The sequence below is a fragment of the Oryctolagus cuniculus genome, chromosome 5 (assembly GCF_051225735.1).
Source record: "Oryctolagus cuniculus isolate XC-2025 breed Fujian yellow rabbit chromosome 5, ASM5122573v1, whole genome shotgun sequence".
In the NCBI taxonomy this organism is placed as follows: Eukaryota; Metazoa; Chordata; class Mammalia; order Lagomorpha; family Leporidae; genus Oryctolagus; species Oryctolagus cuniculus.
Window position 1 is genome coordinate 74,959,241 of NC_142871.1, and position 27,354 is coordinate 74,986,594.

The window sequence follows — 27,354 nt, forward strand, 5'->3', positions numbered from 1 at the left end:
TTCAAAATCTCAAAGATGGAAATCTTGGAGCAGCCTGCCACCTTCAGGATAATGTTCCAATTAACTCCAGCAGAGCAAAATGGCTTTAATTCTACAAATTTTAAACACTCATGTGAAAATGTTTCCTGATAATCCATGGTGGAAGCTGTGCTCCTTCTAATAATGCTTTTGCTATGATTAAGCACTATATTTAATAATTACTTCTGTTTTCTTAAAACTGTCTCTTTGATTCTTATTTTTTCACTGCTTTGACTCAATTATCTCTCTTTTTAAAAGATATTTATTTATTTGAAAGGCAGAGAGAAAGAGAAAGAGAGAGAGAGAGAAGAGAGAGAGAGAGAGAGAGAGTATGAATGAAGCCAGGAACTAAGAAATCCATCCAGGTCTCTTACATGGGTGGCAGGGGCCCAGTACTTGGGCCATCTTCCACTGCTTTCCCAGGCGCATTAGAAGTTGGTTGGGAAGTGGAGCAGCCAAAACTTGAAATGGGGCTCTGATAGGGCATGCTGGCATTGGAAGCAGCAACTTAATCTGCTGTGCCCCAATGCTGGTCCCGATTCAATTAACATCAATTCTCTTCTCACTTTAAATTGGCCAAAAACAATCCATCTACCTTATTTCATGAAGCAGAGCTGAGAATACCAAAACCAGGTTTTGTTTTGCTATTCTCAAATACCAAATATTTTAACTTTAGATACACTACTGCTTTCTTCCTGGTGGATTTCTTTTATTGTGGATTAATCACAATATTTCCCAAGAATCTTAAATAAAAGCAGCACTATTGTACCAGAAATGGAAAGGAGAGAAAGAAATGGATGGATAGAGGGAAGGACACACACACACATACACACACACAGAGAGAGAGAGAGAGAGAGAGAGAGAGAATATGAATCTAACACTCAGTTTTCCCTAGCCCTGTACGGGCTGTTTCTTTCATTAAGTTACACAGAGTTCTCCCAGAAGTACATAAAATGAGAGAGGCAGACGAAAGAAGAAACATTGGAGAAAAATTAGGAGACTCAGTATTTAATAGTATGGAGAAATAAATTAGTAACAAAAATACAGAGGGCAAAGAAAACATACACTAAAATCAATAGCTTTAGGTCAAATGAGTTATGAGAGTAGGATGTGAAATCTAATGGAAAAAGGGAATATGGTGGCTGGAAATGCATCAGGCAACGGGACAGGAAATGAAGAATGGCCCAGAATATTCATCAAGAATGAATATCCCTACATTATTTTTCTTCAAAATCAATTTCCTCATGACTTTGATTTTCAGTTCTTGACTGCAATATTGGAATCACGTGGGAAATCCTAACTAACGCCAGGGCTCAATGTGAGAGTTAAATAAGTTAAATAAATAAATAAATCTGAGAGTTATAAGTCTGGAGTGGTGCCTAGCATGAAATTGTGTTTTATCTTCTTCCGTGACTCCACGGGCTCCAACGTTGAAAACCTGGCCTTAGGCCCCACCCCCGAGTGTCCCGGGGAGGAGCCACTCCCTTTGAAACGATGGAGCCTGAAACGCGCTGTGTGGCCTCCAGACCACGAGAGGGCGATGAGCGCACATTTAGCACTCGCTTCCCGGCCCGCTCGACGCTATACGTGCGCATGCTCCGTGCGCTCCAGAGGTCGTCCGCGCCGGTGTTTTCCCACGTGCGCAGTGAAGCTAAGGACATCATGTCCTAAAGAGATGGGGGCTCAGGTGGTTCGGGCGATCAGGAATTTCAACCTGGAGAACCGAGCGGAACGGGAAATCAGCAAGATGAAGCCCTCTCCCGCTCCCAAGCACCCCTCCACCAAGAGTCTTCTCAGAGAACACTTGAGCCGTGAGTGGCGCGGGGGCGCGTCGGGGCGCGGGGTCCCGGTGCGGCCGGCCGGGCTGTTCCGCCCGGGGACCTGGATCCGCAGGTCCGCCTGCTCGGCCACAGCGGCTCGGGTGGGCAGGGCGCGGGACGGTGGAGGCGCCGGGTCGGTGACATTGACGCTGTCCTCGCCCGGGGGCGGGAGACCGGCGAGGACAGTCCCTGGCCGGCCTTGGTGGTTCATGCGTGGCGACTGGGTACAGAGAATCCAAGGGAGCAGGGGGCCGCGTGCAGCCAGGTCTGCTGCAGGTGTCTTCCCAGAACGAAGGACGCCGGGCCCTGAGGGCCTAGTGTTTTGACGTCGATTTAAAAGGTTTCCTGAACTGCCCAAAGATTGTTTATTAAAAAGAAGTTGAAGTGACTGTTTTGTGTGCTTTTAGAATCTGAGGGAGTTCTCGCCTTTCATATATTGTGACTTTTCCTTCTCTTTCCACCCAGACCATCCAGAAATTAAGGGAGAAATTGCTAGAAAAGATGACAAGCTGCTGTCGTTACTAAAAGATGTGTATGTTGATTCCACAGATCCTGTGACTACCGTGCAGGTAATGTGTATTTAAAAAATTATTTGAAATGTAAATGTTTAGTTTTTACCTTCCGATGTGATTTGTAGATACAATTCTAAGAACTGAATGGTATTCCCCTCTTACTCTCTCCCTCCTTTCCTTTCTCCTTCTCTTTTTAGTTTTGAGATGACATTTTAAAATTACATTACAGTAAACAGTCTTAATACTTCACCAAATAAGTTTAACAAGTAAAAAGCAGAAAGACCCCAGTTTAGTAGGAATATAGACAATAGTTATAAACAATAATGGAAACATGACCATTTTACCCATTTACAGTAAATTTTAAGGTAATCACAGATCATTAAAACTGTAGTAGTATATAGAATTCTTAACCACTGGTTTGACAAAGGCATAAAACAAAGCTTTACAAAACTGTTTGCAACAATACTGATACACACATTTTTAAAAAAATGTAGCGCCCACATAAAAGGGAAAACATGCGGTATTTGTCTTTCTGGGTCCAGTTTATTTCACTCAACCTAATGTCCTCCAGTTGAGTCCATTTTGCTGCAGATGGTAGACTTTCATTCTGTTTTACGGCTGAATAATATTCCATTGTGTGTGTGTGTGTGTGTGTGTGTATACACATATACCACATTTTCTTTGTCCATTCATCTGATGATGGACACCTTAGTGGGTTCCAAATGCTGGCTGTTGTGGACAGCGCTGTGATAAACATGGTGGTGCAGGTATTACTGATACATTGTGTTCAGTCTTTTGGCTATAAGTCCAGTAGTGGGATTGCTGGATCATATGGCAGTTGTATTTCTAGTTTTTTAAGAAATCTCCACACTGTTTTTCACAAGGGCTGCACTAGTTGACATTCCCACCAGCAGTGTATAAGTTGTTCCCTTTTCTCCACATCCTCGCCACCATTTGTTATTGTCTTTTGGACTATAGCCTTTCTGGACAGGGGTTAGGTGATGTCTCATTGTGGTTTTGATTTTCATTTCTTTGATGGCTAGTGATGTTGAGCATTTTTCGTATATTTGTTGGTCAGTTGTGTTTCTTCTTTTGAGAACTATTGAAGTCCTTTGCCCATTTCATAACTGGATTGGTTGGTTTTTTGTTGTTGAGTTTTTAAGGTTGTTGATATGTTGGGGATATTAATTGTTTGTCAGACAGGTAGTTTGCATATATCTTTCCCACTCTGTTGAATGTGGCTTCACTCTATTGATCATTTCCTTTGCTGTGTATAAACTTTTTTTTTTTTTTTTTTTTTATCTTTTATTTAATGAATATAAATTTCCAAAGTACGACTCATGGGTTACAATGGCTTCCCCCCCCATACCGTCCCTCCCACCAACAACCCTCCCCTTTCCCACTCCCTCTCCCCTTCCATTCACATCAAGATTCATTTTCGATTATCTTAATATACAGAAGATCAGCTTAGTATACCTTAAGTAAGTATTTCAACAGTTTGCTCCCACACAGAAACATAAAGTGAAAAATAATAGATGATTTTTTTTAAATGATGATGAAATCAGATCAGACCTATTGTCATGTTTAATCCCAGTGAGAGTCAAGTTGGGAATTGAAAATTTCTTTCTTTTTTTTTTTTTTTTTTTTTTTTTTTTTTTTTTTTTACAGAAGATCAGTTTAGTGTACATTAAGTAAAGATTTCAGTCGTTTGCACCCCCATAGAAACACAAAGTGAAATATACTGTTTGAGTACTCGTTATAGCATTAAGCCTCAGTGTACAGCACGTTAAGGACCGAGATCCTACATGAGGAGTAAGTGCACAGTGACTCCTGTTGTTGACTTTACCAATTGACACTCCTGTTTATGGCATCAGTAATCTCCCTATGCACCAGTCATGAGTTTCCAAGGCTATGGAAGCCCCTTGAGTTCTCCGACTCTTATCTTGTTTAGACACGGTCATAGTCAAAGTGGAGGTTCTCTCCTCCCTTCAGAGAAAGGCACCTCCCTCTTTGAAGACCTGTTCTTTCCACTGGGATCTCACTCACAGAGATCTTTTTGCCAGAGTGTCTTGGCTTTCCATGCCTGAAATACTCTCATGGGCTTTTCAGCCAGATCCGAGTGCCTTTAGGGCTGATTCTGAGGCCAGAGTGCTATTTAGGACATCCGCCATTCTATGAGTCTGCTGAGTATCTCACTTCCCATGTTGGATCACTCTCCCCTTTATTTATTCTATCGGTTGGTGTTAGCAGATACTAGACTTGTTTATGTGCTCCCTTTGACTCTTAGTCCTTTCATTATGATCAATTGTGAACTGAAATTGATCACTTGGAGTAGTGAGATGGCATTGGCACATGCCACCTTGATGGGATTGAATTGGAATCCCCTGGTATGTTTCCAACTCTACCAATTGGGGCAAGTCAGCCCGAGCATGTCCCAAATTATACATCTCTTCCCTCTCTTATTCCCACTCTTATGTTTAACAGGGATCACATTTCGGTTAATTTTCAACACTTAAGAATAACTGTGTGATAATTACAGAATTAAACCAGTCATATTAAGTAGAACAGACAAAAAAAAATACTATGAGGGATAATGTATTAAGTTGTCCATTAGCAGTCAGGGCTATGCTGATCAAGTCACCATTTCTCATAGTGTCCATTTCACTTCAGGAGGTTTCCTTTTTGGTGTTGAGTCAGTTGTCACCGATCAGGGAGAACATATGGTATTTGTCCCTTTGGGACTGGCTTACTTCACTCAGCATGATGTGTTCCAGATTCCTCCATTTTGTTGCAAATGACTGGATTTCGTTGTTTCTTACTGCGGTATAGTACTCTAAAGAATACATATCCCATAATTTCTTTATCCAGTCTACCGTTGATGGGCATTTAGGTTGGTTCCAGGTCTTGGCTATTGTGAATTGTGCTGCAATAAACATTAGGGTGCAGACCGCTTTTTTGTTTATCAATTTAAACTCCTTTGGGTAAATTCCAAGGAGTGGGATGGCTGGGTCGAATGGTAGGGTTATATTCAGGTTTCTGAGGAATCTCCAGACTGATTTCCATAGTGGCTTGACCAGTTTGCATTCCCACCAACAGTGGGTTAGTGTCCCTTTTTCCCCACATCCTCGCCAGCATCTGTTGTTGGTAGATTTCTGTATGTGAGCCATTCTAACCGGGGTGAGGTGAAACCTCATTGTGGTTTTGATTTGCATTTCCCTGATTGCTAGTGACCTTGAACATTTTTTCATGTGCCTGTTGGCCATTTGGATTTCCTCTTTTGAAAAATGTCTATTGAAGTCCTTGGCCCATCTCTTAAGTGGGTTGTTGGTTTTGTTTTTGTGGAGTTTCTTGATCTCTTTGTAGATTCTGGTTATTAACCCTTTATCTGTTGCATAGTTTGCAAATATTTTTTCCCATTCTGTCGGTTGTCTCTTCACTCTCCTGACTGTTTCTTTTGCAGTACAGAAACTTCTCAATTTGATGCAATCCCAATAGTTGATTTTGGCTTTGACTGTCTGTGCCTCCCGGGTCTTTTCCAGAAATTCTTTGCCTGTGCCAATATCTTGAAGGGTTTCTCCAATGTTCTCTAATAACTTAATGGTGTCAGGACGAAGATTTAGGTCTTTAATCCACGTTGAGTGGATTTTTGTGTAAGGTGTAAGGTAGGGGTCTTGCTTCATGATTCTGCACGTGGAAATCCAGTTTTCCCAGCACCATTTATTGAATAGACTGTCCTTGCTCCAGGAATTAGTTTTAGATCCTTGATCAAATATAAGTTGGCTGTAGATGTTTGGATTGATTTCTGGTGTTTCAATTCTGTTCCATTGGTCTATCCATCTGTTTCTGTACCAGTACCATGCTGTTTTGATTACAACTGCCCTGTAGTATGTCCTGAAGTCTGGTATTGTGATGCCTCCGGCTTTGTTTTTGTTGTACAAGATTGTTTTAGCTATTCGAGGTCTCTTGTGCCTCCATATGAATTTCAGCATCATTTTTTCTAGATCTGCGAAGAATGTCTTTGGTATCTTGATTGGGATTGCATTGAATCTATAAATTGCTTTTGGGAGAATGGACATTTTGATGATGTTGATTCTTCCAATCCATGAGCATGGAAGATTTTTCCATTTTTTGGTATCCTCTTCTATTTCTTTCTTTAAGGTTTTGTAATTTTCATCGTAGAGATCTTTAACGTCCTTGGTTAAGTTTATTCCAAGGTATTTGATTGTTTTTGTAGCTATTGTGAATGGGATTGACCTTAGCAGCTCTTTCTCAGTCATGGCATTGCTTGTGTATACAAAGGCTGTTGATTTTTGTGCATTGATTTTATATCCTGCCACTTTGCCAAACTCCTCTATGAGTTCCAATAGTCTCTTAGTAGAGTTCTTTGGATCCTCTAAGTACAGAATCATATCGTCTGCAAAGAGGGATAGTTTGACTTCTTCCTTCTTGATTTGTATTCCTTTGATTTCTTTTTCTTGTCTGATGGCTCTGGCTAAAACTTCCAGAACTATGTTAAATAGCAGTGGTGAGAGTGGGCATCCCTGCCTGGTGCCAGATTTCAGTGGAAATGCTTCCAACTTTTCCCCATTCAATAGGATGCTGGCTGTGGGTTTTTTATAAATTGCTTTGATTATATTGAGGAATGTTCCTTCTATACCCAATTTGCTTAGAGTTTTCATCATGAAAGGGTGTTGAATTTTATCAAATGCTTTCTCTGCATCAATTGAGATAATCATATGGTTTTTCTTCTGCAGTCTGTTAATGTGGTGAATCACATTGATTGATTTGCGAATGTTGAACCATCCCTGCAAACCAGGGATGAATCCCACTTGGTCTGGGTGGATGATTTTCCTGATGTGTTGTTGTATTCTATTGGCCAGAATTTTATTGAGGATTTTTGCGTCTATGTTCATCAGGGATATTGGTCTGTAATTTTCTTTCAGTGCTGCATCTTTCTCTGGCTTAGGGATTAAGGTGATGCTGGCTTCATAGAAAGAATTTGGGAGGATTCCCTCTTTTTCGATTGTTCTGAATAGTTTGAGAAGAAATGGGATTAGTTCTTCTTTAAATGTCTGGTAGAATTCAGCGGTGAATCCATCTGGTCCTGGGCTTTTCTTTGTTGGGAGGGCCTTTATTACTGTTTCAATTTCTGTTTCAGTTATGGGTCTATTTAGGTTTTCGATGTCTTCATGGTTCAATTTAGGTAGGTTGCATGTGTCCAGGAATCTATCCATTTCTGATAGGTTTTCCTGTTTGCTGGCGTACAGGTCCTTGTAGTAATTTCTGATGATTCTTTTTATTTCTGTGGTGTCTGTTGTTACATTTCCTTTTTCATCTCTGATTTTATTGATTTGGGTCTTTTCTCTTCTTTTTTTAGTTAGTTGGGCCAATGGGGTGTCAATTTTGTTTATTTTTTCAAAAAACCAGCTTCTCGCTTGGCTGATTTTTTGTAATGTTTTTTTGGATTCAATCCTATTAATTTCTTCTCTGGTTTTAATTATTTCTCTTCTCCTACTAGATTTGGGTTTGGTTTGCTGCAGTTTTTCTAGGTCCTTGAGGTGCGCTGAAAGCTCATTTATTTGGTACCTTTCCAATTTCTTGGTATAGGCACCTATTGCTATAAATTTGCCTCTCAATACTGCTTTTGCTGTATCCCATAAGTTTTTTTTTTTTTTTTTTTTTTTTTTTTTGACAGGCAGAGTGGACAGTGAGAGAGAGAGACAGAGAGAAAGGTCTTCCTTTGCCGTTGGTTCACCCTCCAATGGCCGCCGCGGCCAGCGCGCTGCGGCCGGCGCACCGCGCTGATCCGATGGCAGGAGCCAGGAGCCAGGTGCTTTTCCTGGTCTCCCATGGGGTGCAGGGCCCAAGCACCTGGGCCATCCTCCACTGCACTCCCTGGCCACAGCAGAGGGCTGGCCTGGAAGAGGGGCAACCGGGACAGAATCCGGCGCCCCGACCGGGACTAGAACCCGGTGTGCCGGCGCCGCTAGGCGGAGGATTAGCCTAGTGAGCCGCGGCGCCGGCCATGTATCCCATAAGTTTTGATATGTTGTGTTGTTGTCTTCATTTACTTCCAGAAAGTTTTTGATTTCTCTTTTGATTTCTTGAATGACCCAGTGTTCATTCAGGAGCATGTTGTTCAGTCTCCATGTGTTTGCATACTTTCTGGGGTTTCCTGAGTTGCTAATTTCCAGCTTCATCCCGCTGTGGTCTGAGAAGCTGCATGGTATGATTCTAATTCTTTTAAATTTGCTGAGACTTGCTTTATGGCCTAGTATGTGGTCAATCCTAGAGAAGGTTCCATGCGCTGCTGAGAAGAATGTGAAGTCTGTAGATGTAGGGTTGAAAGTTCTGTATATATCTGTTAGATCCATTTGGGCTATAGTGTCATTTAAATCTGCTGTTTCCTTGTTGATCTTCTGTCCGGATGATCTGTCTATTTCTGAGAGTGGAGTATTGAAGTCCCCCAGTACTATTGTATTGGAATCTAAATCTCCCTTTAAGTCCCTTAACATATCTTTTAAATAGACCGGTGCCCTGTAATTAGGTGCATATACATTTATAATAGTTACATCTTCCTGTTGAATTGAACCCTTAATCATTATATAGTGTCCCTCTTTGTCTCTCTTAACAGTTTTTGTATTAAAGTTTATTTTGTCTGATATTAATATGGCTACACCTGCTTTTTTTTGGTTTCTGTTGGCATGGAATATCTTTTTCCAACCTTTCACTTTCAGTCTGCATGCCTCTTTGTTAGAGAGATGTGTTTCTTGTAGGCAACAAATAGTTGGGTTGTGTTCTGTGAGCCAGTCAGCTAAACGGTGTCTTTTAACTGAAGAATTCAGACCATTAATGTTCAATGTGACTATTGATACGTAGTGACTTTGCCCTGCCATTTTCCCGGAAATATTTTCTAGTATATGCTTTGAGCTTCCCATGCTCTTTTACTGGTAGGTGTTCTTCCCTTCCCTTCTTTCATATTGATGGCCGTGTTTCTGTGTTTCTGAGTGTAGCACATCTTTAAGTATCTTTTGCAGGGCCGGACGAGTGGCCACAAAGTCTTTCAATTTCTGTTTGCTATGAAAGGTCTTTATTTCACCTTCATTCACAAATGAGAGCTTGGCAGGATATAATATTCTGGGCTGGCAATTTTTCTCTCTTAGCACCTGTGCTATGTCTCGCCATTCCCTCCTAGCTTGTAGGGTTTCTGATGAGAAGTCAGCTGTGAGTCTGATTGGAGATCCTCTGAGAGTAATCTGACGTTTCTCTCTTGCACATTTTAGGATCTTTTCTTTATGTTTCACTGTGGTAAGTTTAATTACCACGTGTCGTGGTGAGGATCTCTTTTGGTCATGTTTATTGGGGGTTCTATGAGCTTCCTGTACTAGGATATCTCTGTCCTTCTCCAAACCTGGAAAGTTCTCTGCTAGTATCTCACTAAAAAGGCCTTCCAATCCTTTCTCTCTCTCCATGCCTTCAGGAACTCCTAGAACTCGAATGTTGGTTTTTTTGATAGTATCCTGTAGATTCCCAACAATATTTTTTAGGTTTCTAATTTCCTCTTCTTTTCTTTGGTTTGACTGTATGTTTTCCTGTGCTCTATCTTCTAAGTCCGATATTCTCTCTTCTGCTTCACCCATTCTGTTTTTAAGGCTTTCTAATGTGTTTGTCATTTGATCTATTGAGCTCTTCATTTCATTTTGATTTCTCTTCACTATAACACTTTCCTGTTCTACTAGTTTCTGAGTTTCATTTTGACTCTTCCTTAAAATTTCGTTTTCACGAGAGAGATTTTCAATCTTGTCCATTAAGGATTTCTGTAGTTCAAGGATTTGCTTTTGAAAACTTCTAAATGTTCTTATCATAAATTTTTTGAAATCCGTATCTTGCATTTCTTCTATCTCATCATCTTCATACTCTTGGCTTGGGGTGTTTTGCTTATTTGGAGGCATCATAGTGTCATCGTTGATCTTGCTCCCTCTATTTCTGTGTTTGTTACTCGGCATAGTTAATTCTTCTTGCGTCACTGTGCGTTTTTTTTTTTTTTTTATTTTTTTTTATTTTTTTATTTATACTGTGTCCGTGTTAAGTGGACTGCCTGCTGTTGGAGGAGCCTTGGAGGCTTGAGATGGGTGCGGCCTGAGAGCTCTGCCTGGTTCTTCCAGGTTAAGGGTGTGCAAAGGTGACACCCTCAGGTTATGCGTGGTAAATCTCTCTCTTTTTATTTATTTATTTATTTTATTTATTCAGGGGGTAAGTAACACCACAGGGCACGGCTGTGCAGAATTGATGGTATTTAGCTTCCAGTCTTTGGCTCCTCTGGACTCCCACTGGGTTGCCTAGGCTACTGAATTGTAGTGACTCAGTTCCTTAGCTCTCCCCCATTGATATGTAAATCCAGAGCGCAGGCCTGCTCTTTGTCTCTTGGGAATTCTAGCCTTGCAGCCTTGTAACCTTTGCAAGGTTAGGGGGAAGAGAAACCCCGAAGCTTTTTTTTTTCCTTCTTTCCGGTAGTGAGTTTGCTGCACTTTCCGGCCCCCCTCTAGATTCTGACCCCCGTTTCCCCACCAATGTCTCGGGTTATTGAGCTCACCTCCCCTTCCAGCGCCGATGTGTGGAGCGTCCCAAGTCTCCCCGCTGTTGTCTGTGTGGCATGCACTCCCCTTGGAGCACTGGGGCTTCTGCGGCTCCGTCCCGCGACTTGGCTTCCGCGCGGTGGGCGACCTTGTTCTCCCAGTAGGTCCTCCGATTCACGATTCCCGTGCAATTTTTTCCTGGTTCTTTTTTCTGCGGCTACCGTAACTCCCCTTTTATTAAACTAAATTTTCCTGGACTATCGGTGCGTGCCCTCACTATTCCGCCATCTTGGCTCCGCCCCCTGAATCATCTGCTGTGTATAAACTTTTGAGTTTGATATAGTCCTATTTGTTTAGTTTGCTTTTGTTTTCTGTGCTTTGTGGATCTTGTCTAGAAGTCATCCCTTACACCAATGTCTTGGAGTCTCAGGTCTTAAATTTAGGTCTTTGATCCATCTTGCATTGATTTTTGTATATGGTGAGAGATATGGATCTGATTTCATGCCTCTACATATATATATATATATATGTGTGTGTGTGTGTATATATATATACACTTATATATACATGTGTACACACACACACACACACACACACACATATATGTATGCTGCGCCGATCCGAAGCCAGGAGCCAGGTGCTTCCTCCTGGTCTCCCTTGCGGGTGCAGGGCCCAAGCACTTGGGCCATCCTCCACTGCCTTTCCGGGCCACAGCAGAGAGCTGGACTGGAAGAGGAGCAACCGGGACTAGAACCCGGCGCCCACATGGGATGCCGGCGCTGCAGGCGGAGAATTAACCAAGTGAGTCACGGCGCCGGCCACTGAATTGGTTTATCAACTCTAACAGCTTTTGGTGGAATGTTTTAAGTTTTTTCATGTACAATATCATGTCATCTGCAAACAGGAATGATTTAACTTCCTCTTTTCCAATTTTGATGCCCTTTATTTCTTTCCCCTCCTGAGATGCTCTTACCAAAACTTCCAGTACTGTAATGAGTGAGAGAGTTGAATGTGGACATTGTTGTATTGTTCAAGATCTGAGGGGAAATGCGTTCAGTTTTTTCCCCACTCAGTATGATATTGGCTGTTGATTTGTGACATATAGCCTTTATAATGTTGAGGAATTTCCTTCTATACCTAATTTGTGGAGGGTTTTTATCATATAGCGGTGTTGAATCTTATCAAATGCTTTTTCTGCATCTATTGGGACAACATATGGTTTTGTTTTTCTTTCTGTTGATGTGATTTATGACATTTATTGACTTGCAGATGTTGAACTACCATTGAATCTGTCTGCTCTGTCAGTGAATTTTGGCAGTCGTGTGTTTTCTTGATGTTTACTTCTAATGCAGGATGCCTTTCAGAATTTCTTCTAAGGCTGGATTAGAGGTGGTGAATTCTCTCAGTTTTTGCTTATCTAGAAAAACACTTTATTTTTCCTTCATGTTTAAAGGATAGCTTTGCTGGATTTAATATTCTTGTTTGAAAGTTTTTTCTTTGAAGACCTAAAATATATCACCCTATTCTCTTCTGGCCCTGTATGGTTTCTACTGAGAAGTCTGATGTGAATTTAATTGGTTTTCCTTTATATGTAACTTGTTGCTTTTCTCTTATTGTCTTTAGGATTCTCCTCTTTAACTTTTGGCAGTTTTATGACAGTATGCCTTGGAAAAGACTATTGGTTGAGTCTGCTTGGGGTTCTTTGAGCTTCTTGTATCTGGATGTCTATGTCTCTTTCAAGACCTGAGAAATTTTCAACTATTATTTCTTTTAGCAGGTTTTCAATGCCTTTTTCCTTTTCTTCTGCTTGAGGAATACCTATAATACAAATTTTGGTCATGTAATGGTGTCCGTGTTCATTCTTTTTAATTCTTTCCTCTTTATTTTTGTTTGGGTTATTTCAAAATTTTTGGATTCAGGGTTAGAAATTCTATTCTGCTGTTTAAGTTCAGTCTTTTTTTTTTTATTTTTTTAATTTCACTGATTGAAGATTTCATCTCCAAAGTTTTTATTTGGCTTTTAATGAGTTCTATCTCCTTAGTAATATTTTCATTCATGTCACTCATTGATTTCCTCTTTTCTTTAATCTATCTAGTCTCTTGCATCTTGTTGATCATTATTTTGAATTCTGTATCTGCCGTTTCTTAGATTTCCTTCAGTTCAGAATCTAATTCTGGAGGAATATCATGTTCTTTTGGAGGCATGCCATGTTGCTTATTCATATCTGCTGTGTTCCTTTGTTGACATCTACCATGTGGTGTATTTGTCCCTTCTTTATGGAGTAAGTTTTACTGAAAAGAGTTGATGGTTTAGCTGGAATGCAGGATATCATTTAACTTGTTGCTCTGACTTTGGTCTAAGGAAGACCAAGAATGTGGTCTCTGAGTAATTTTCTTTGTCTTAATCAATGTCAGCTGTGTCTTCAAGTGACACAGTAGACTAGTCTGCTGCAGTTTGTAAGGATACAAGTGTGGCTTTGAGATGAATAAAGGTTTCCTTGGGTGTGTATCTTTGGTCTACAGAGAGTTCAGTGTCAGTGTCCGTGGTGAATATGACAGCTCAGGTGTTCTTGGTGCTGAGGGAGACGGAGGTGGCTGCCCCCTTGTCCTACTGGCAAGCCTGAGTGATGCTGGGACTTAAAGCACCAATTGCTGTGTCTCCAGGACTGTGTGATATGGATGGACCCTTGTTCAGGTTCGCATAGGAAAGTTCAACTGGTGCTATGGCTTATAATACCAGCAACCTTAGTCCTGGAACTAGGGGATGTGAACTGACCCTGTTCCAGTCCTACAGGGTGACTACAATTATACAGATTTTACTCTGGAGGGTATAAGTCCAAAGAGGTAGAACATGGATAAGGTTCTTCCCTCTCCACTGGGTAGATTCCAGTGGCATCGAGAAATTTCAAATGGATTGTTATAATGCTAGTGTTGCAGAGAATAGTGAGGTCATTACCCAGATCTCCCAGGGTGGGAGCGGATTTTTTTCATGGGCTGCTTCTGGTGTTAGCCCTCAGAAGCTAAGGTGATGAATCCCCCTTGCTCACATTGAGCAAGTTAGGCGAGAGCATAACTTGGGGTTAATGCCCAAAAACTCCCACAGTTGCAGGGTGCAGGGGATCTGTCCTTTCATCCCACACGTTGCCCTGACTCTGACTGTGGTGCTGGTAGAACAGTGGTGCACCTGCACTCTTTGAGTCAGGGAGGGAAAGGAAGCAGGGCTGCTTCTCTTCTGCAAGCCCTGCTGTTGCTCAGACCCCAGTCAGCTCTCCAGGCTGAAGTAAAAGTCAGTGGGTAGGGGCCGGTGTTGTGGCGCAGTAGGTTAACCCTCCACCTATGGTGCTGGCATCCCATATGGACACTGGTTCTAGTCCCGGCTGCTCCACTTCCAATCCAGCTCTCTGCTGTGACCTGGGAAAGCAGTGGAAGATGGCCCAAGTGCTTGGGCCCCTGCACCTGCGTGGAGACCTAGAAGAAGCTCCTTACTCCTGGCTTCGGATTGGCGTAGCTCCGACCATGGCGACCATTTGGGGAGTGAACCAGTGGATGGAAGACCTTTCTCTCTGTCTCTCCCTCTCACTGTCTGTAACTCTACGTCTCAAATAAATAAAATCTTTAAAAAAAAAAAGAGGGAGGGGGATCAGTGGGTAGCTAGAATTTCCTGTCAGCTAAAACTGAGCACTGGGGCTTGTAGAAGTTTCTTCTATGTGGCATGATAAGATGGCAGCTATAAGCTGGCAGTGCGCTGTGCCCTGTGGCTGACTGCAGTGGCGTCTCTGCCTTCTTTCTCTTTTTTTTATTTAAAGAAAAAATTTTTAAAAAGATTTATTATGTAGTGAGAGAGAGAAGGAAAGAGATCTTCCATCTGCTGGTTCACCCCCCAGATGGCTACAACTGCTGCAGCTGTGCCAAGCCAAAGCCAGGAGCCTCTTCTGGGTCTGCCAAGAGGGTGCAGGGGCCCAAGCCCTTGGTCCGTCTTTCACTGCTTTCCCAGGCACACTAGCAGGGAGCTGGATAGGAAGCACAACAGCTAGGACTCAAACCAATGCCCATATGGGATTCTAGAAGGCTGGCAGGCGGCAGCTTTAACCACGCCATAATGCCAGCTCCTGTCTTTTCTGTTGGTCCCACAGTCTTCATTATCTTTTTTCACTTATTTGCTGAAAATTTCTGTCAGACCCCTGGAAACATAGTCTTCCCCTTGTTCTTTTTATATCTCAGAGCAGCTTAAGTTAGTGTGGCTATAACCTATTTAGCCATTGTGGATGTCAGGTAATGTGTATTTTAATTGTCAATAAATTACTTATTTTTTAGCTCCAGGAAAATTATGAGAGAACTGTGGCAAGTGGTACACAGAGATTGCTCTACTCTGTAGTTGAAATCAGAGTTAAGTACTAAATATAAGCACAATGGTTTAAGTAAGATATTTTCTCTTTGATTTATTGGATACTTAAAATTACCCGTAAAAGTATTAGTATGTACCCAGGTTGATTCATTGATTATTTAAAAAGACATGTGGAAGCATCAGTTGAATGCCTCTATGTGAATTATTTGATAACCAATCAGAACTTGTAGGATTTGGTAAAGTACTTCCAGTTACTGCCTTTTTCTTTTTTTTTTTTTTTCTTTTTTTTTTGACAGGCAGAGTTAGACAGCGAGAGAGAGACAGAGAGAAAGGTCTTCCTTTTTTCCGTTGGTTTACCCCCCAAGTGGCCGCTATGGCTGGCGCGTTGCGGCTGGCGCGCTGCGCCTATCCAAAGCCAGAAGCCAGGTGCTTCTTCCTGGTCTCCCATGCGGGTGCAGGGCCCAAGGACCTGGGCCATCCTCCACTGCACTCCCGGGCCACAGCAGAGAGCTGGACTGGAAGAGGAGCAACCGGGACGGAATCCAGTGCCCTGATCGGGACCAGAACCCGGGGTGCCGACGCCACAGGCGGAGGATTAGCCTAGTGAGCAGCAGCGCTGGCCAACCATTTTTTTTTTTTTTTTTTTTTTTAAGATTTTATTTATTTGAGAGGTAGAGTTACAGACAGAGGGAAAGACAGAGAGAAAGGTCTTCCGTTCGTTGGTTTACTCCCCAAATGGTTGCCACGGTCTGAGTTGTGCTGATCCGAAGCCAGGAGCCAGGTGCTTCCTCCTGGTTTCCCATGCAGGTGCAGGGGCCCAAGCACTTGGGCCATCCTCCACTGCACCCCCGGGCCACAGCAGAGAGCTGGACTGGAAGAAGAGCAGCGAGGACTAGAACCGGTGCTCATATGGGATGCTGGCACCACAGGCAGAGGATTAACCTACTGCGCCACTGCCATTTGAGTTGCAAAAGGAGGGCTTTAATACTGTTTTCTCAAATTAATATCAATTGAAGTATATTCTAATTTCAGGGGTTCCTTTAGTGTTGTTTGGGGTTTTGTTGAGTTTATTGTTATTTTAAGTATATATTCAGGTTGGATATGTAAATTAGGAAGAGTGTCACAGAATATATTGGAAATGGGAATCCCTATATTAACATTTGTATAATTTGTAAATACATAAGTCTATCCACACAGTACGAAGAAATTCAGAAGGCTTGTGAAAGAATGGAATCATAAGGTAATTTGAATTTTCCATGAGCTTTTTGAAGTTTCTTCATGTATATATTTATTTTTTAAAGATTTATTTATCTGAGAGGCAGAGTTACAGATTAAGAGGGAGATACAGAGATCTTTCATTCACTGGTTTACTCTGCAAATGATGACAATGGTGGGGCTGGGCCAGGCTGAAACCAGGAGCCTGTAGCTGTATCCAGATCTCCCATGTGGGTGATGGGGGCATCCTCTACTGCTTTCCCCAGGTGCTTTAGCAGGGAGCTGGATCAGAAGTGGAGCAGCTGAGACTCGAACTGGCACCATTATGGGATGCTGGCATTGCAGGCAATGACTTAACCCCTGCTGCACAACACTGGCCCAAAGTCCCCTTTATATGTAAATCCATAAATCCATGTAAGTGCTGGATACGAGTACTTTGTGTTTAGTGCTAAACAAAACAGACCTAGTTGTTTGTACAGGGCTTTTGATGTCAAGCACACAGGTAATAACAGAGGAGCTACTGTGCAGCTATACCTGGGGTACATCACTGCTCAAGGAGACGTATAGGCACTGTGAGAGTGTATCGGAGGGATCTATTTGACATTGAATCAGGGATGATTTCAGAGGAAATGACATGTAAACTTAGGTCTGAAGGAAAAATTGGAATTAACTAGGTGCAGGGGCAGGAAGTTCCTAGATATGGGAAGAATTTTATTGATGGATAAAAAAGCATTCACAGCTACTTACAGGTTTGTTTATTTTCCATTCTAAAATTCTCTGGTACTTTTTGCTAGATAGGAATTAAACTGCACAGAGAGTTGGGTTTTTTTGTTTTGTTTTGTTTTGTTTTGTTTTGTTTTGTTTTGTTTTTTGACAGGCAGAGTGGACAGTGAGCGAGAGAGACAGAGAGAAAGGTCTTCCTTTGCCGTTGGTTCACCCTCCAATGGCCCCCTCGGCCAGCGTGCTGCGGCCGGCGCACCACGCTGATCCGATGGCAGGAGCCAGGTGCTTTTCCTGGTCTCCCATGGGGTTCAGGGCCCAAGCACTTGGGCCATCCTCCACTGCACTCCCTGGCCACAGCAGAGAGCTGGCCTGGAAGAGGGGCAACCAGGACAGAATCCGGCGCCCCGACCGGGACTAGAACCCAGTGTGCCGGTGCCACAAGGTGGAGGATTAGCCTAGTGAGCCGCGGCGCTGGCCTGCACAGAGAGGTTTTTTTTTTTTTTTTTTTTTTTTTTTTTTTTTTCTTTTTGACAGGCAGAGTGGACAGTGAGAGAGAGAGACAGAGAGGAGAAAGGTCTTCCTTTGCCGTTGGTTCACCCTCCAATGGCTGCCGCCACCGGTGCGCTGCGGCCGGCGCACCGCGCTGATCCGAAACTTGGAGCCAGGTGATTCTCCTGGTCTCCCATGGGGTGCAGGGCCCAAGCACTTGGGCCATCCTCCACTGCACTCCCTGGCCACAGCAGAGAGCTGGCCTGGAAGAGGGGCAACCGGGACAGAATCTGGCGCCCCGACCGGGACTAGAACCCAGTGTGCCGGCGCTGCAAGGTGGAGGATTAGCCTAGTGACCCGCTGCGCCGGCCAACACAGAGAGTTTTTAATACAGTTTTCATAAAAGGAAAAATAAAACTGTAACTGGCTTGTAAAAGAGATTGTAAGATTCAGTTACACTAGATATTCACAGTAAAAAGGTTAAGAGAGTGATGTCCACTTTATTTTTAAGCTTGTCTTGAGTAATACTTTCAAGTTTTTTCCTCTTACATCATACTAAATTATGCATTCAAAAATTGGCTCTTGGGGCATGAGGGAAAACACTTTTTATGTATAAGTCACAGGTATACATGTAATACATGAAAAAGTATATAGTGGCATTAAAATTTCATGGGAAGCATTAGGAAAAGTCTCAAAAGACTCCTCTAGGGAAGTGATAATAAAAAATTGAATTGCCTATGTGTCCTTTTTGTTTTCTGCATTCCATAGTTTTCTTAATGATTTGTGATGTCTGTACATCAGTGATAATTGTGCCTGTCATATAGCAAACAATGTCTAGACTTGTTGTCCAACTTGGCTGTTGCTGTTCATTATTCTGTCAGATATGTCAGCCTGTTTGTCCTTCATGATACAGGAGGACTGGACCCAGCGTAGCATCATAAAAAATCTTATTTTCTTCTAGTAGTTTTATAACTATTTCATGTTAAAATATTTACTTGGCATTAAATAAGGTATTTGCAGAGACTATTTTAACATCTTTTCAAATGGATGGCCAGTTGTTTATATGCAACTTGTTTAGCAACCTAGACCTTTTTTACTCAAAATGTTACTGTACTTACATCTTAAGGTCTGTGTATGAACTCATCAGTTCTACTTTTTTTCCTTCTATTTTTGTATGTTAGCCCTACAAATTCTTTTTTTAAAGATTTATTTATTTATTTGAGAGGCAGAGTTACAAATGGCAGAGAGAGAGAGAGAAATCTTCCATCTGGTGATTCACTCCCCAAATGGCCAAAACAGCTGGAGCTGTGCCGACCTGAAGCCAGGAGCTTCTGGATCTTCCCACGTGGGTGCAGGGGCCCAAGCACTTGAGCCATCCTCTACTACTTTCTCAAGACTTAGCAGAGAGCTGCATCAGAAGTGGAGCAGCCAGGACTCCAGCCAGCACCCATGTGGGACACTGGCACTGCAGGTGGTGGCCTTACCCACTCCACCAGAATGCTGGCTCCCTGATATGGTCTTTAAAAAGTCCTATTTGGATTTTTGAGTTTAATTGAACTGAAGTTTATAGATTAATTTAGGAAGACTCAGTATCTTCTTATTGTTGAGTCTTTGAGAAATAGAAGGAAGGTTATTGCTATAAGTAGGGTCTTTTTCACCCCCCCCTTTTAAGATTGATTTATAGATTGATTTATTTATTTGAAAGGCAGAGTTAGAGGCTGTGGCAAGAGAGAGAGAGAAAGTCTTCCATCTGCTGGTTCATTCCCCAAGAGATCACAACAGCCAGAGCTGGGCCGATACAAAGCCAGGAGCCTGGAGCTTCTTCCAGGTCTCCCACATGGGAGTAGGGGCCCAAGGACTCGGGCCATCTTCTGCCCTCCCAGGCCATAGCAGGGAGCTGGATTGGAAGTGAAGCAGCTGGAACTTGAACCAGCCCCCACATAGAATGCTGGCACTGCAGGTGGCGGCTTTACCCACTACACCACAGTGCCGGCCCCTACCCTGTTTTTTTTAAAAAACTGCTTATTGTTAGAAAGCTAGTAATTTTATATTGCAGCTGTTCTCCATGCTAAGTTATTATATCTCTTGTTGTTCTAAAGATAATTTCCCATCTGTAAGAAATTATACTTACTCTCCTTTTCTAATATTTGCTTAATTTACTTAATTCTTTTTTTAAAAAGTTGATTTAAGTTATACAAGGTTCATGTATTTCAAATAGATTTAGGAACATAGTGACATTTCCCCCACAACCCTCCCTCCCTCCCATGCTCCAGCCCTTCTTTTTCTTCCCTCTCACATTCCAACTCTTACTAGTTTTTACAGAGATCTATTTTCAGCTGAACTTAATAATCACATAGGTAACCCTACACTGAGTGAAAGATTTCAACAAATAGTATGAAGAAGAAAAAGCACTGTTCTTCAATGGAAGAGAAAAGGGTTGTAAACAATCATTAGATCTTGAAATGTCTATTTTACTCCAATACATTACATTTCAGTTACTCATTTCACTGATCTTTTGTGTTGTTTTTTTGTTTCAATTTTATTTCTTTAATTTTAATTATTTTTTCCTCCTACTAATTTTGGGTTTGGTTTGTTGTTTTTCTAGATCCTTGAGATGCATTATTCGACAGGTAGAGTTACAGAGAAAGGCAGAGAGAAAGGTCTTCCTTCCGTTGGCTCACTCGCCTAATGGCCGCCACGGCCGGCACTGCGCCGATCCGAAGCCAGGAGCCAGGTACTTATCCTGGTCTCCCATGCGGGTGCAGGGCCCAAGGACTTGGGCCATCCTCCACTGCACTCCCAGGCCACAGCAGAGAGCTGGACTGGAAGAGGAGCAACTGGGACTAGTGCCCGGCGCCCCAACCGGAACTAGAACCCGGGGTGCTGGTGCCGCAGGCGGAGGATTAGCCAAGTGAGCCATGGTGCTGGCATGAATTCTTCATTTCTAATGTTTCATTTTGATCTATTGTATTCTTCATGCCTAATATTTCATTTGATTCTCTTTAAAATTTCAATTTCATGGGAAAAATTTTCATTCATGTATGGTTTTCTTTAATTCATGAATTTGCTTCTGATTGTTTTTGGGTAGTGTTTTCATAATTTTTTTGAATTCTGCTTCCAGCATTTCCTCAATCTCTTCATCTTCGCATACTAATATTGAAGTGTTGTGTTTCTTTTGGGGGCTCATGGTGCCTTCCTGTTCTTGTTTCTTGAATTTCTGTGTTTGTTTTTAGTGGGATTATTTTTGTTTTTCTCCTCTGGTGGCTTTTATCTTTGAGCTATGCCTCTGTGTGGCTTAGTGGGATGTCTGCACTTTGAGCGAATATCAGAAAGTGTGTGGTGGGTGTGGCCAGGGAGCTCTGGTCAGTGCTCCAGGGTGGAGCGAGAATCCTGTAGATCTCAATGCCCAGGTGTTAGCCCCCAGTGTATTCCGTGCCACTGTGTGAACTGCACAGATGACCTGCGCAGGGTTTACTCTAAGCCCAGCCACCTCCCAGCTAGGCTCAAAGTCAGTGGGGACTGCAGATTGTTCCCTCTGCTAGAATCACTGGATCACACGGGCACAGAAGAGCCACTGGCTGGAAGTTGCTCCACCGCCGCCGCCAGTACTGCTGTGAAGGTGATGTTCTATCAGCTAGTTCCTGTGCACGTGCACAAAGTCTTGTGCAGCTGCCTCCCAGACCCAAGATGGTGCCTGCCCTCTTTCAGCGGGGCAGTAGGCGCTGTGTGGGGAAGGTGGAGTGAGACAAATATGCCCCCTGTACTTCGACTGGGTCTGCTGGCAACTGCTAGCAACAGCCGGCTCCCAGGGCTCCAGTCGGGACTCAAGCCTCGCTCTCCCTCGGTTCTATCGCCATGGGTTGTTGCAGTCTGGTCTCACCTCCCTCTCCAAGCTGGTGCCTGTGTTTGAGCTGCACGTCCACACCCTTCACACAGGTACACAGGGTTTCTCGTCCTTTTGTAGGGTTTCCATTGCGGTCTTCTCTCCAATTCTCTCCTGAAAGTGTACTTTGTACACCCCTTTCTTTCACTGTTTATCTCTAGTCTAGTCCCTCCCTAATCTGCCATCTTGGAATCCTCCCTAAATTCTTTTATGTTGTCTGTAACATTAAAAAAGCATTCTCACCTGTTTTCGTCCTTACAGGATGCTTCTGATCTTTCAGCATTGATTCTAATAAAATGATAGCGGTTTCTGATTAAAAAATACTTTTATCCCATTTCTGGCCTCAGACATTTTTGGTATTTCTTAATTAAGAGAGAGTTTTGTTAAATGTTTCCAGTTTCAAAAAGTTAGTATTAATTTTAGTATTTAATACTAATTAGAAGGGTTGAATAAAGATGTGTTCGGAGTGGAAGGAAGATGTACTTGGTAATAGGAAAGTGAGAGAAGCTTTGAGTTGTGTAAAGTGAAGAAGTGAGTAAGAGTATTTCAGGCCAAGATTGTGTTATGAAGATATGAGAGTGAATGATGCTTCCCTTTGCGGGAGAGTGAGAAGGGTGAATTTGGAAGAAAAGATTTGGTTAGGAAATAATAGAGCCAGAGTGAAGGTCCTGATTTGTCTTTCTAAGAAATTTTGCTCTTAGGGGCAATGGGATGTCATTAAAAGGCTTCAAATTGCAAAATGGCGTCAGACAAGACAGTGGGCTGGGAGGGAACAAAATGCACTTTTATTCAGTTAAAGGAGACCGGCTAACAGATGTTTGCAATAGTTTCTGCAGGTGACATTGGCTTAGATTTGGGTAATTCTGTGGCTGTAGGGGAGAAGTGAATGGGTTCTTGGGAGACTTAGGAGGCAGTGTCAAAAGGATTTGGTCATTGATTGGATGCAGTGAGAGAGAGGGAAGTGTCAGGTATAATCCTTATTTTCTGACATGGGTATGGGAGGTGGGTGGTATTGGTTACTGAGATTGAGAATACGGGGGTAGAATTGGTTGTATGTTCAGTTTTAGACACTGACGTTGAAGTGCATGTAGGTCATCCAAGTGGAGAAGCCCATTAGGCATGTGGGACTTTAAGTCTAGAAGTCATGAAGCAGTGTAAGTTTTAGATCACAGATAGTAATGGAAGATGGGGAATGTGTGAGATTACTTTAGAAGAATGTGTAGAGTGAGAAGGGGGCCTGGGTGAGAACTCGTGGCACACTAGCATTTAAGTGGCAGCAGATGAGAAAGGGACCACAAAGAATACCAAGCAGGAATCACTGGAGAAATAGATGGGAAACTGGGAGAGGCATGGCATGAAAACCAAAGAGAAAGATTGAAAGGTGCCATCTGAATAAAGCAACTAGCGTATCATTAGGGATAGTGGATGTCATTGGCTTTTAAACCTTCACTAAAGAAAAAGAAACTTCTTAAAGGAGGTATTGGTTTGAGGTTTAGTGGGAGTTTTACAAAGATAGTGACTAGATTTTATATTTTGGGCAGGAAGCAGCAGTAGGCAGAGTGCAGCTGAAGAGAAGGAGAGAATGGTTGGTGTAGCTAGATAATAAGAATGGAATACAGAACACAAATTCAGGAGTTAAGCTTGGATTAGACAGATATGGATGGCTCTGTGTATGCTTAGGTCCTATTTATATTGGAGGCAATAGTTTATTTTCTCAGGCAAGTTCTCAGGAAGTATTTTAATTTATTCAAAGTGTTCAAAGGCATTAAATGTGAAAAGCAGGGCTTGCATTATGGCACAGTGGGTTATGCTGCCTCCTACTATACCAAGATTCCATATTGGAGCACTGATTCGAGTCCCTGCTACTCCACTTCCAATCCAGTTCTCTGCTGATGTGCTTGAGAAAGCAGAATAAGATGGCCCAAGTGCTTGGACCCCTGTGACCCATGTGGGAGACCTGGATGGAATTCTACCCACTGGGTGGAATTCCTGGCCCAGTCCCAACTATCATGGCCATTTGGAGAGTGAGCCAGCAGATTGGAAAATCTTTGTCTTTCTGTCTCTCCCCCTCTCTCTGTAACTCTGACTTTTCAAATAAATAAAATAAATCTTAAGAAAAATAATAAATTTGAAAAGTGAGGGGCCGGTGCTTTGGCGTAGCTGGTAAAGCCGCCACATGCAGTGCTAGCGTTCCATATGGGCTCCAGTTCTAGTCCTGGCTGCTCCTCTTCCAGTCCATCTCTCTGCTGTGGCCTGGGAAAGCAGTAGAGGATGGTCCAAGTGCTTGGGCCCCTGCACCCACATGGGAGACCCAGAAGAAGCTCCTGGCTCCTGGCTTTGCATTGGCCCAGCTCTGGCCATTGCAGACATTCGGGGAGTGAACCAGAGGATGGAAGATTCTCTCTCTCTCTGCCTTTCTGTAATTCTGCCTTTCAAATAAAGTAAATAAATCTTGAAAAAAATTTTGAAAAGTGAAACTAGGAAACAGAATGGAGCCTATCATCAAGTAAGCTGCTAGGGCAGCATGAGAATCATGCCCTTCCAAAGCACACACAAGCACAGCTTTTATTTGCTTATTTTTTTAAAAAAATTAATATTTATTTGAAAGGGAGAGCAGGAGAGTGAAGGAGATCTTCCAAAGCACAGGTTTTTTTTTTTTTTTCTTTTTTTTTCTTCCAAAGATTCATCTATTTATTTGAAAGGCAGAGTTACAGAGAGGCAGAGGCAGAGAGAGAGAGGTCTTCCATCCACTGGTTACTCCCTTCATGGCTGCAATGGCCAGAGCTAGGTTGATCTGAAGCCAGCAGCCAGGAGCGTCTTCTCTCTCCCACTTGGGTGCAGCAGCCCAGGCACTTGGGCTGTATTCTGCTGCTTTCCCAGGTGCATTAGCAGGGAGCTGGATGGGAAATGGAGCAGTGTGGACTCTAACCATTGCCCATATGGTATGCCAGATTTGTAGGTAGTGGTTCTACCTGCTGTGCCACAGTTCCAGCCTCTAAGCACAGATTTTAAAAATTGTACTCTACAATAAATTTGCCTTTTATGTTTTCCCTGAACTTTCTGAAGTACCCTTACATACACCTTATACTCATAGCCTCAAGGTAATTTACGCTGTTATGAGTGCACCTGTGTTTTGACAATGAATTGTCCCAGGTGGTAAACTGGGGGAATTTTCCTCATGTGACATCATGGTGATGCTCTGAAAATTTAGGATTTTGGAGCATTTGAGATTTTTGTATTTGAGATACTCAACCTGTATATGAAATGTGATGAACATATGGGATGAATGGTATCCATTCAGTTGTTATTTCCAAGAATTGTATGAATTCTTGATCATAGAATTTTAGTTAATGAAAAGATAGTGGAGCAGGAGCCGATGCCGAGGCTCACTTAGTTAATCTTCCACCTGCAGCACCGGCATCCCATATGGTCCTGGGTTCTAGTCCCGGTTGCTCCTCTTCCAGTCCAGCTCTCTGCTGTGGCCCGAGAGTGCAGTGGAGGATGGTCCAAGTGCTTGGGCCCTGCACCCGCAAGGGAGACCAGGAGGAAGCACCTGGCTCCTGGCTTCAGATTGGTGCAGAGCCGGCTGTAGCAGCCATTTGCAGGGGTGAACCAACGGAAGGAAGATCTTTCTCTCCGTCTTTCTCTCTCACTGTCTAACTCTGCTTGTCAAATAAAAAAATAAATAAAAAAAATTAAAAAAAAGATAATGTAGCAAAAGTGCAACTAAACCATAGTTTATTGTAATAAGAAAATGCAGTTTGGGAAAGCATGTGGAGTATTTATTTGAAGGAGAATAGTATAGATTTGAGAAGTATGAAAGTAGATATCTAATCTTTTCTCTCATTCTAAAAGCCTTATTTATTTGTTTGTTTTTTCCATACCAGGTAAAAGATGCCAAAACTCAGCAGGAGCCAAAGGAATTCAGATTGCCGAAAGGCCATCACTTTGATATGATGGATATTAAGAACATTCCCAAAGGCAAAATTTCCATTGTAGAAGCATTGACACTGCTCAATAACCATAAGCTTCATCCAGAGACGTGGACTGCTAACAAAATAGCACAGGAATACCATTTAGAACTGAAAGATGTAAATTCCCTTCTCAAATATTTTGTCACTTTTGAAGTCAAAGTCTTTCCTCCTGAAGACAAGAAAGCGATACAACCAAAATGAAGAAAATCGTGAAATTACTGTTCGTGTGTGTACTTCCCATCCACCATCCCATTCATTTCCTCATTTTTAGCATATTAAATTATATAAACTGCTGGGTGTTTAATGCTCCCTACTTCTGAGAGCATACTGCTTATTGAGTGCTATTAACTTCTCAGTATTGCTCATTGAATGTATTTTGTTTTCTTTGGGATTTTAATTTGGTTTGGGCATAGTTTGAATGTATATGTCAATATGTCTAATTGGCAGATTTAAAATATGACTATAAGTCAAAGAGTTAAAGTATTTTAGGCACATCTTACCAGCTTTTAAACTAGTCATATGGCCTCTTGGGAAATGTCTTGAATCCCTCATTTAACATATGGAGTTTCACTTTCCAATTTAGGTGGCTTATTTTTTTTACCATGGAACGTTGAAAGTAAGCTTTCCTAACACATTTTCTTGTTAGGAAAAGGAGGATTTGACAGTGAGGTAGAATAAGAATATTTCCAATAAAGGCAGATAGGAGATGGACAGAAAATTAGAAAACTACTTCAATAAGAATTAGCAAGGACTTTAAATTTTTTTTACTTGTCAGAGACAGAGAAAGGGAGAGTTCCTGGTCCTCTGGCTCGGTCCTCAAATGTCCACATGAACTTGGCTGGAGCCAGGAGTTGAGAACCAAATGCAGGTCTCCATGTTATTTGAGCCACCACTACTGCCTCTGAGGCTCTGCATAGACAGAAAGCTGGAGTCAGGAGCAGAAGCCGGGAATATGAAGTGCAGGTGTCTTGACCATTAGGCTAAACACCTGCTTCCTGTTTTTTTGTTTTGTTTTGAATTGATTTAGGTGTGGAATACTGTAATTATTAAAAAATAATTAATGTTTATAAAATGTAAAATGTTAGTAATTTTTGCATTGCCAAGTAAATCAAAAGCTTTCAGAAAGATAGTAGTAGGAATTATTTGAAAAAAAAAATAGCTTTTTTTATTTGATACAGAATTGCAAGAATAATTTAAAAAATAATTAAACCAAGAAACCATGTTAAAGAATTTGTTGATCAAATATAATCTGATACTAATAATAGTGAGAATAATAAGAATAGCAAGTGGAAATGTAAAGTGTGATTATTGAAAGGAATCTGGGAAATTGTTTTACCCATTCACAAACTTGAGAGCACAAACACATGTACTAGGTACTTGGCTGTTTTGAGTTTAGCTTTACTTAATATGTTGGCACCTGTGGAATCTTGGGTAGGTTGTACAGCCTCTGAGATGGAATTTCTACTATAAAATGAGTATAATGAATGCTTCCTTACTTAAACCCAAGGGTTACGTCAAGGCAAATAATAAAGGACTACAAAGGACCAAGAACAGTGGTGGTGTTTGTGATTGAGAACATACCCCTGAGGAGATACATGACCTCAGATTCTGTAGTTCAGTCACATAGCCCAGTCCAGAATTTAGGTTTTCAGAATCCTCCTAGTGAGTTTTTCTATTAAGCTAAACAAAAGCATATCTCCAAAGGGTAGCATATGTGATTTGTGGAAATGTTAGTGTTATCAGTGTACTGCTGAAGGAAGATAGGTTTCTTTGGAAGAGGTATGGAAGATGCTAAGGGAT

General features: G+C 42.1%; 1 protein-coding gene across 3 annotated transcripts; it reads left to right on the top strand.

Moving 5' to 3' along the window:
• The first annotated feature begins 1,547 nt into the window (after nt 1-1,547).
• NDUFAF4 (NADH:ubiquinone oxidoreductase complex assembly factor 4) lies at nt 1,548-27,105 on the top strand. 3 transcript variants are annotated; one of them, XM_089332873.1, is made up of 3 exons: nt 1,548-1,829; nt 2,304-2,407; nt 20,303-21,195. In XM_089332873.1, exons 1-3 carry the CDS (start codon nt 1,559-1,561, stop codon nt 20,384-20,386), a joined length of 459 nt encoding a protein of 152 aa, XP_089188999.1. In that variant the 5' UTR covers nt 1,548-1,558; the 3' UTR covers nt 20,387-21,195. The 3 variants fall into 3 exon arrangements, with proteins under 3 accessions (XP_089188999.1, XP_089189000.1, XP_051711415.2); XM_089332874.1 differs by lacking the exon at nt 20,303-21,195 and adding an exon at nt 16,455-16,514 and having other exon boundaries at nt 1,552-1,829; XM_051855455.3 differs by lacking the exon at nt 20,303-21,195 and adding an exon at nt 25,468-27,105 and having other exon boundaries at nt 1,554-1,829.
• Nucleotides 27,106-27,354: the final 249 nt, after the last annotated feature.

Excerpts from the sequence above, each read along its gene's own strand:
- NDUFAF4 (XM_051855455.3), top strand. The coding sequence starts at position 1,559 with ATGAGCGCACATTTAGCACTCGCTTCCCGGCCCGCTCGACGCTATACG. Across the intron at positions 1,830-2,303 it reads TCTCAGAGAACACTTGAGCC|ACCATCCAGAAATTAAGGGA; the intron begins GTGAGTGGCGCG and ends CTTTCCACCCAG. Across the intron at positions 2,408-25,467 it reads ATCCTGTGACTACCGTGCAG|GTAAAAGATGCCAAAACTCA; the intron begins GTAATGTGTATT and ends TTTCCATACCAG.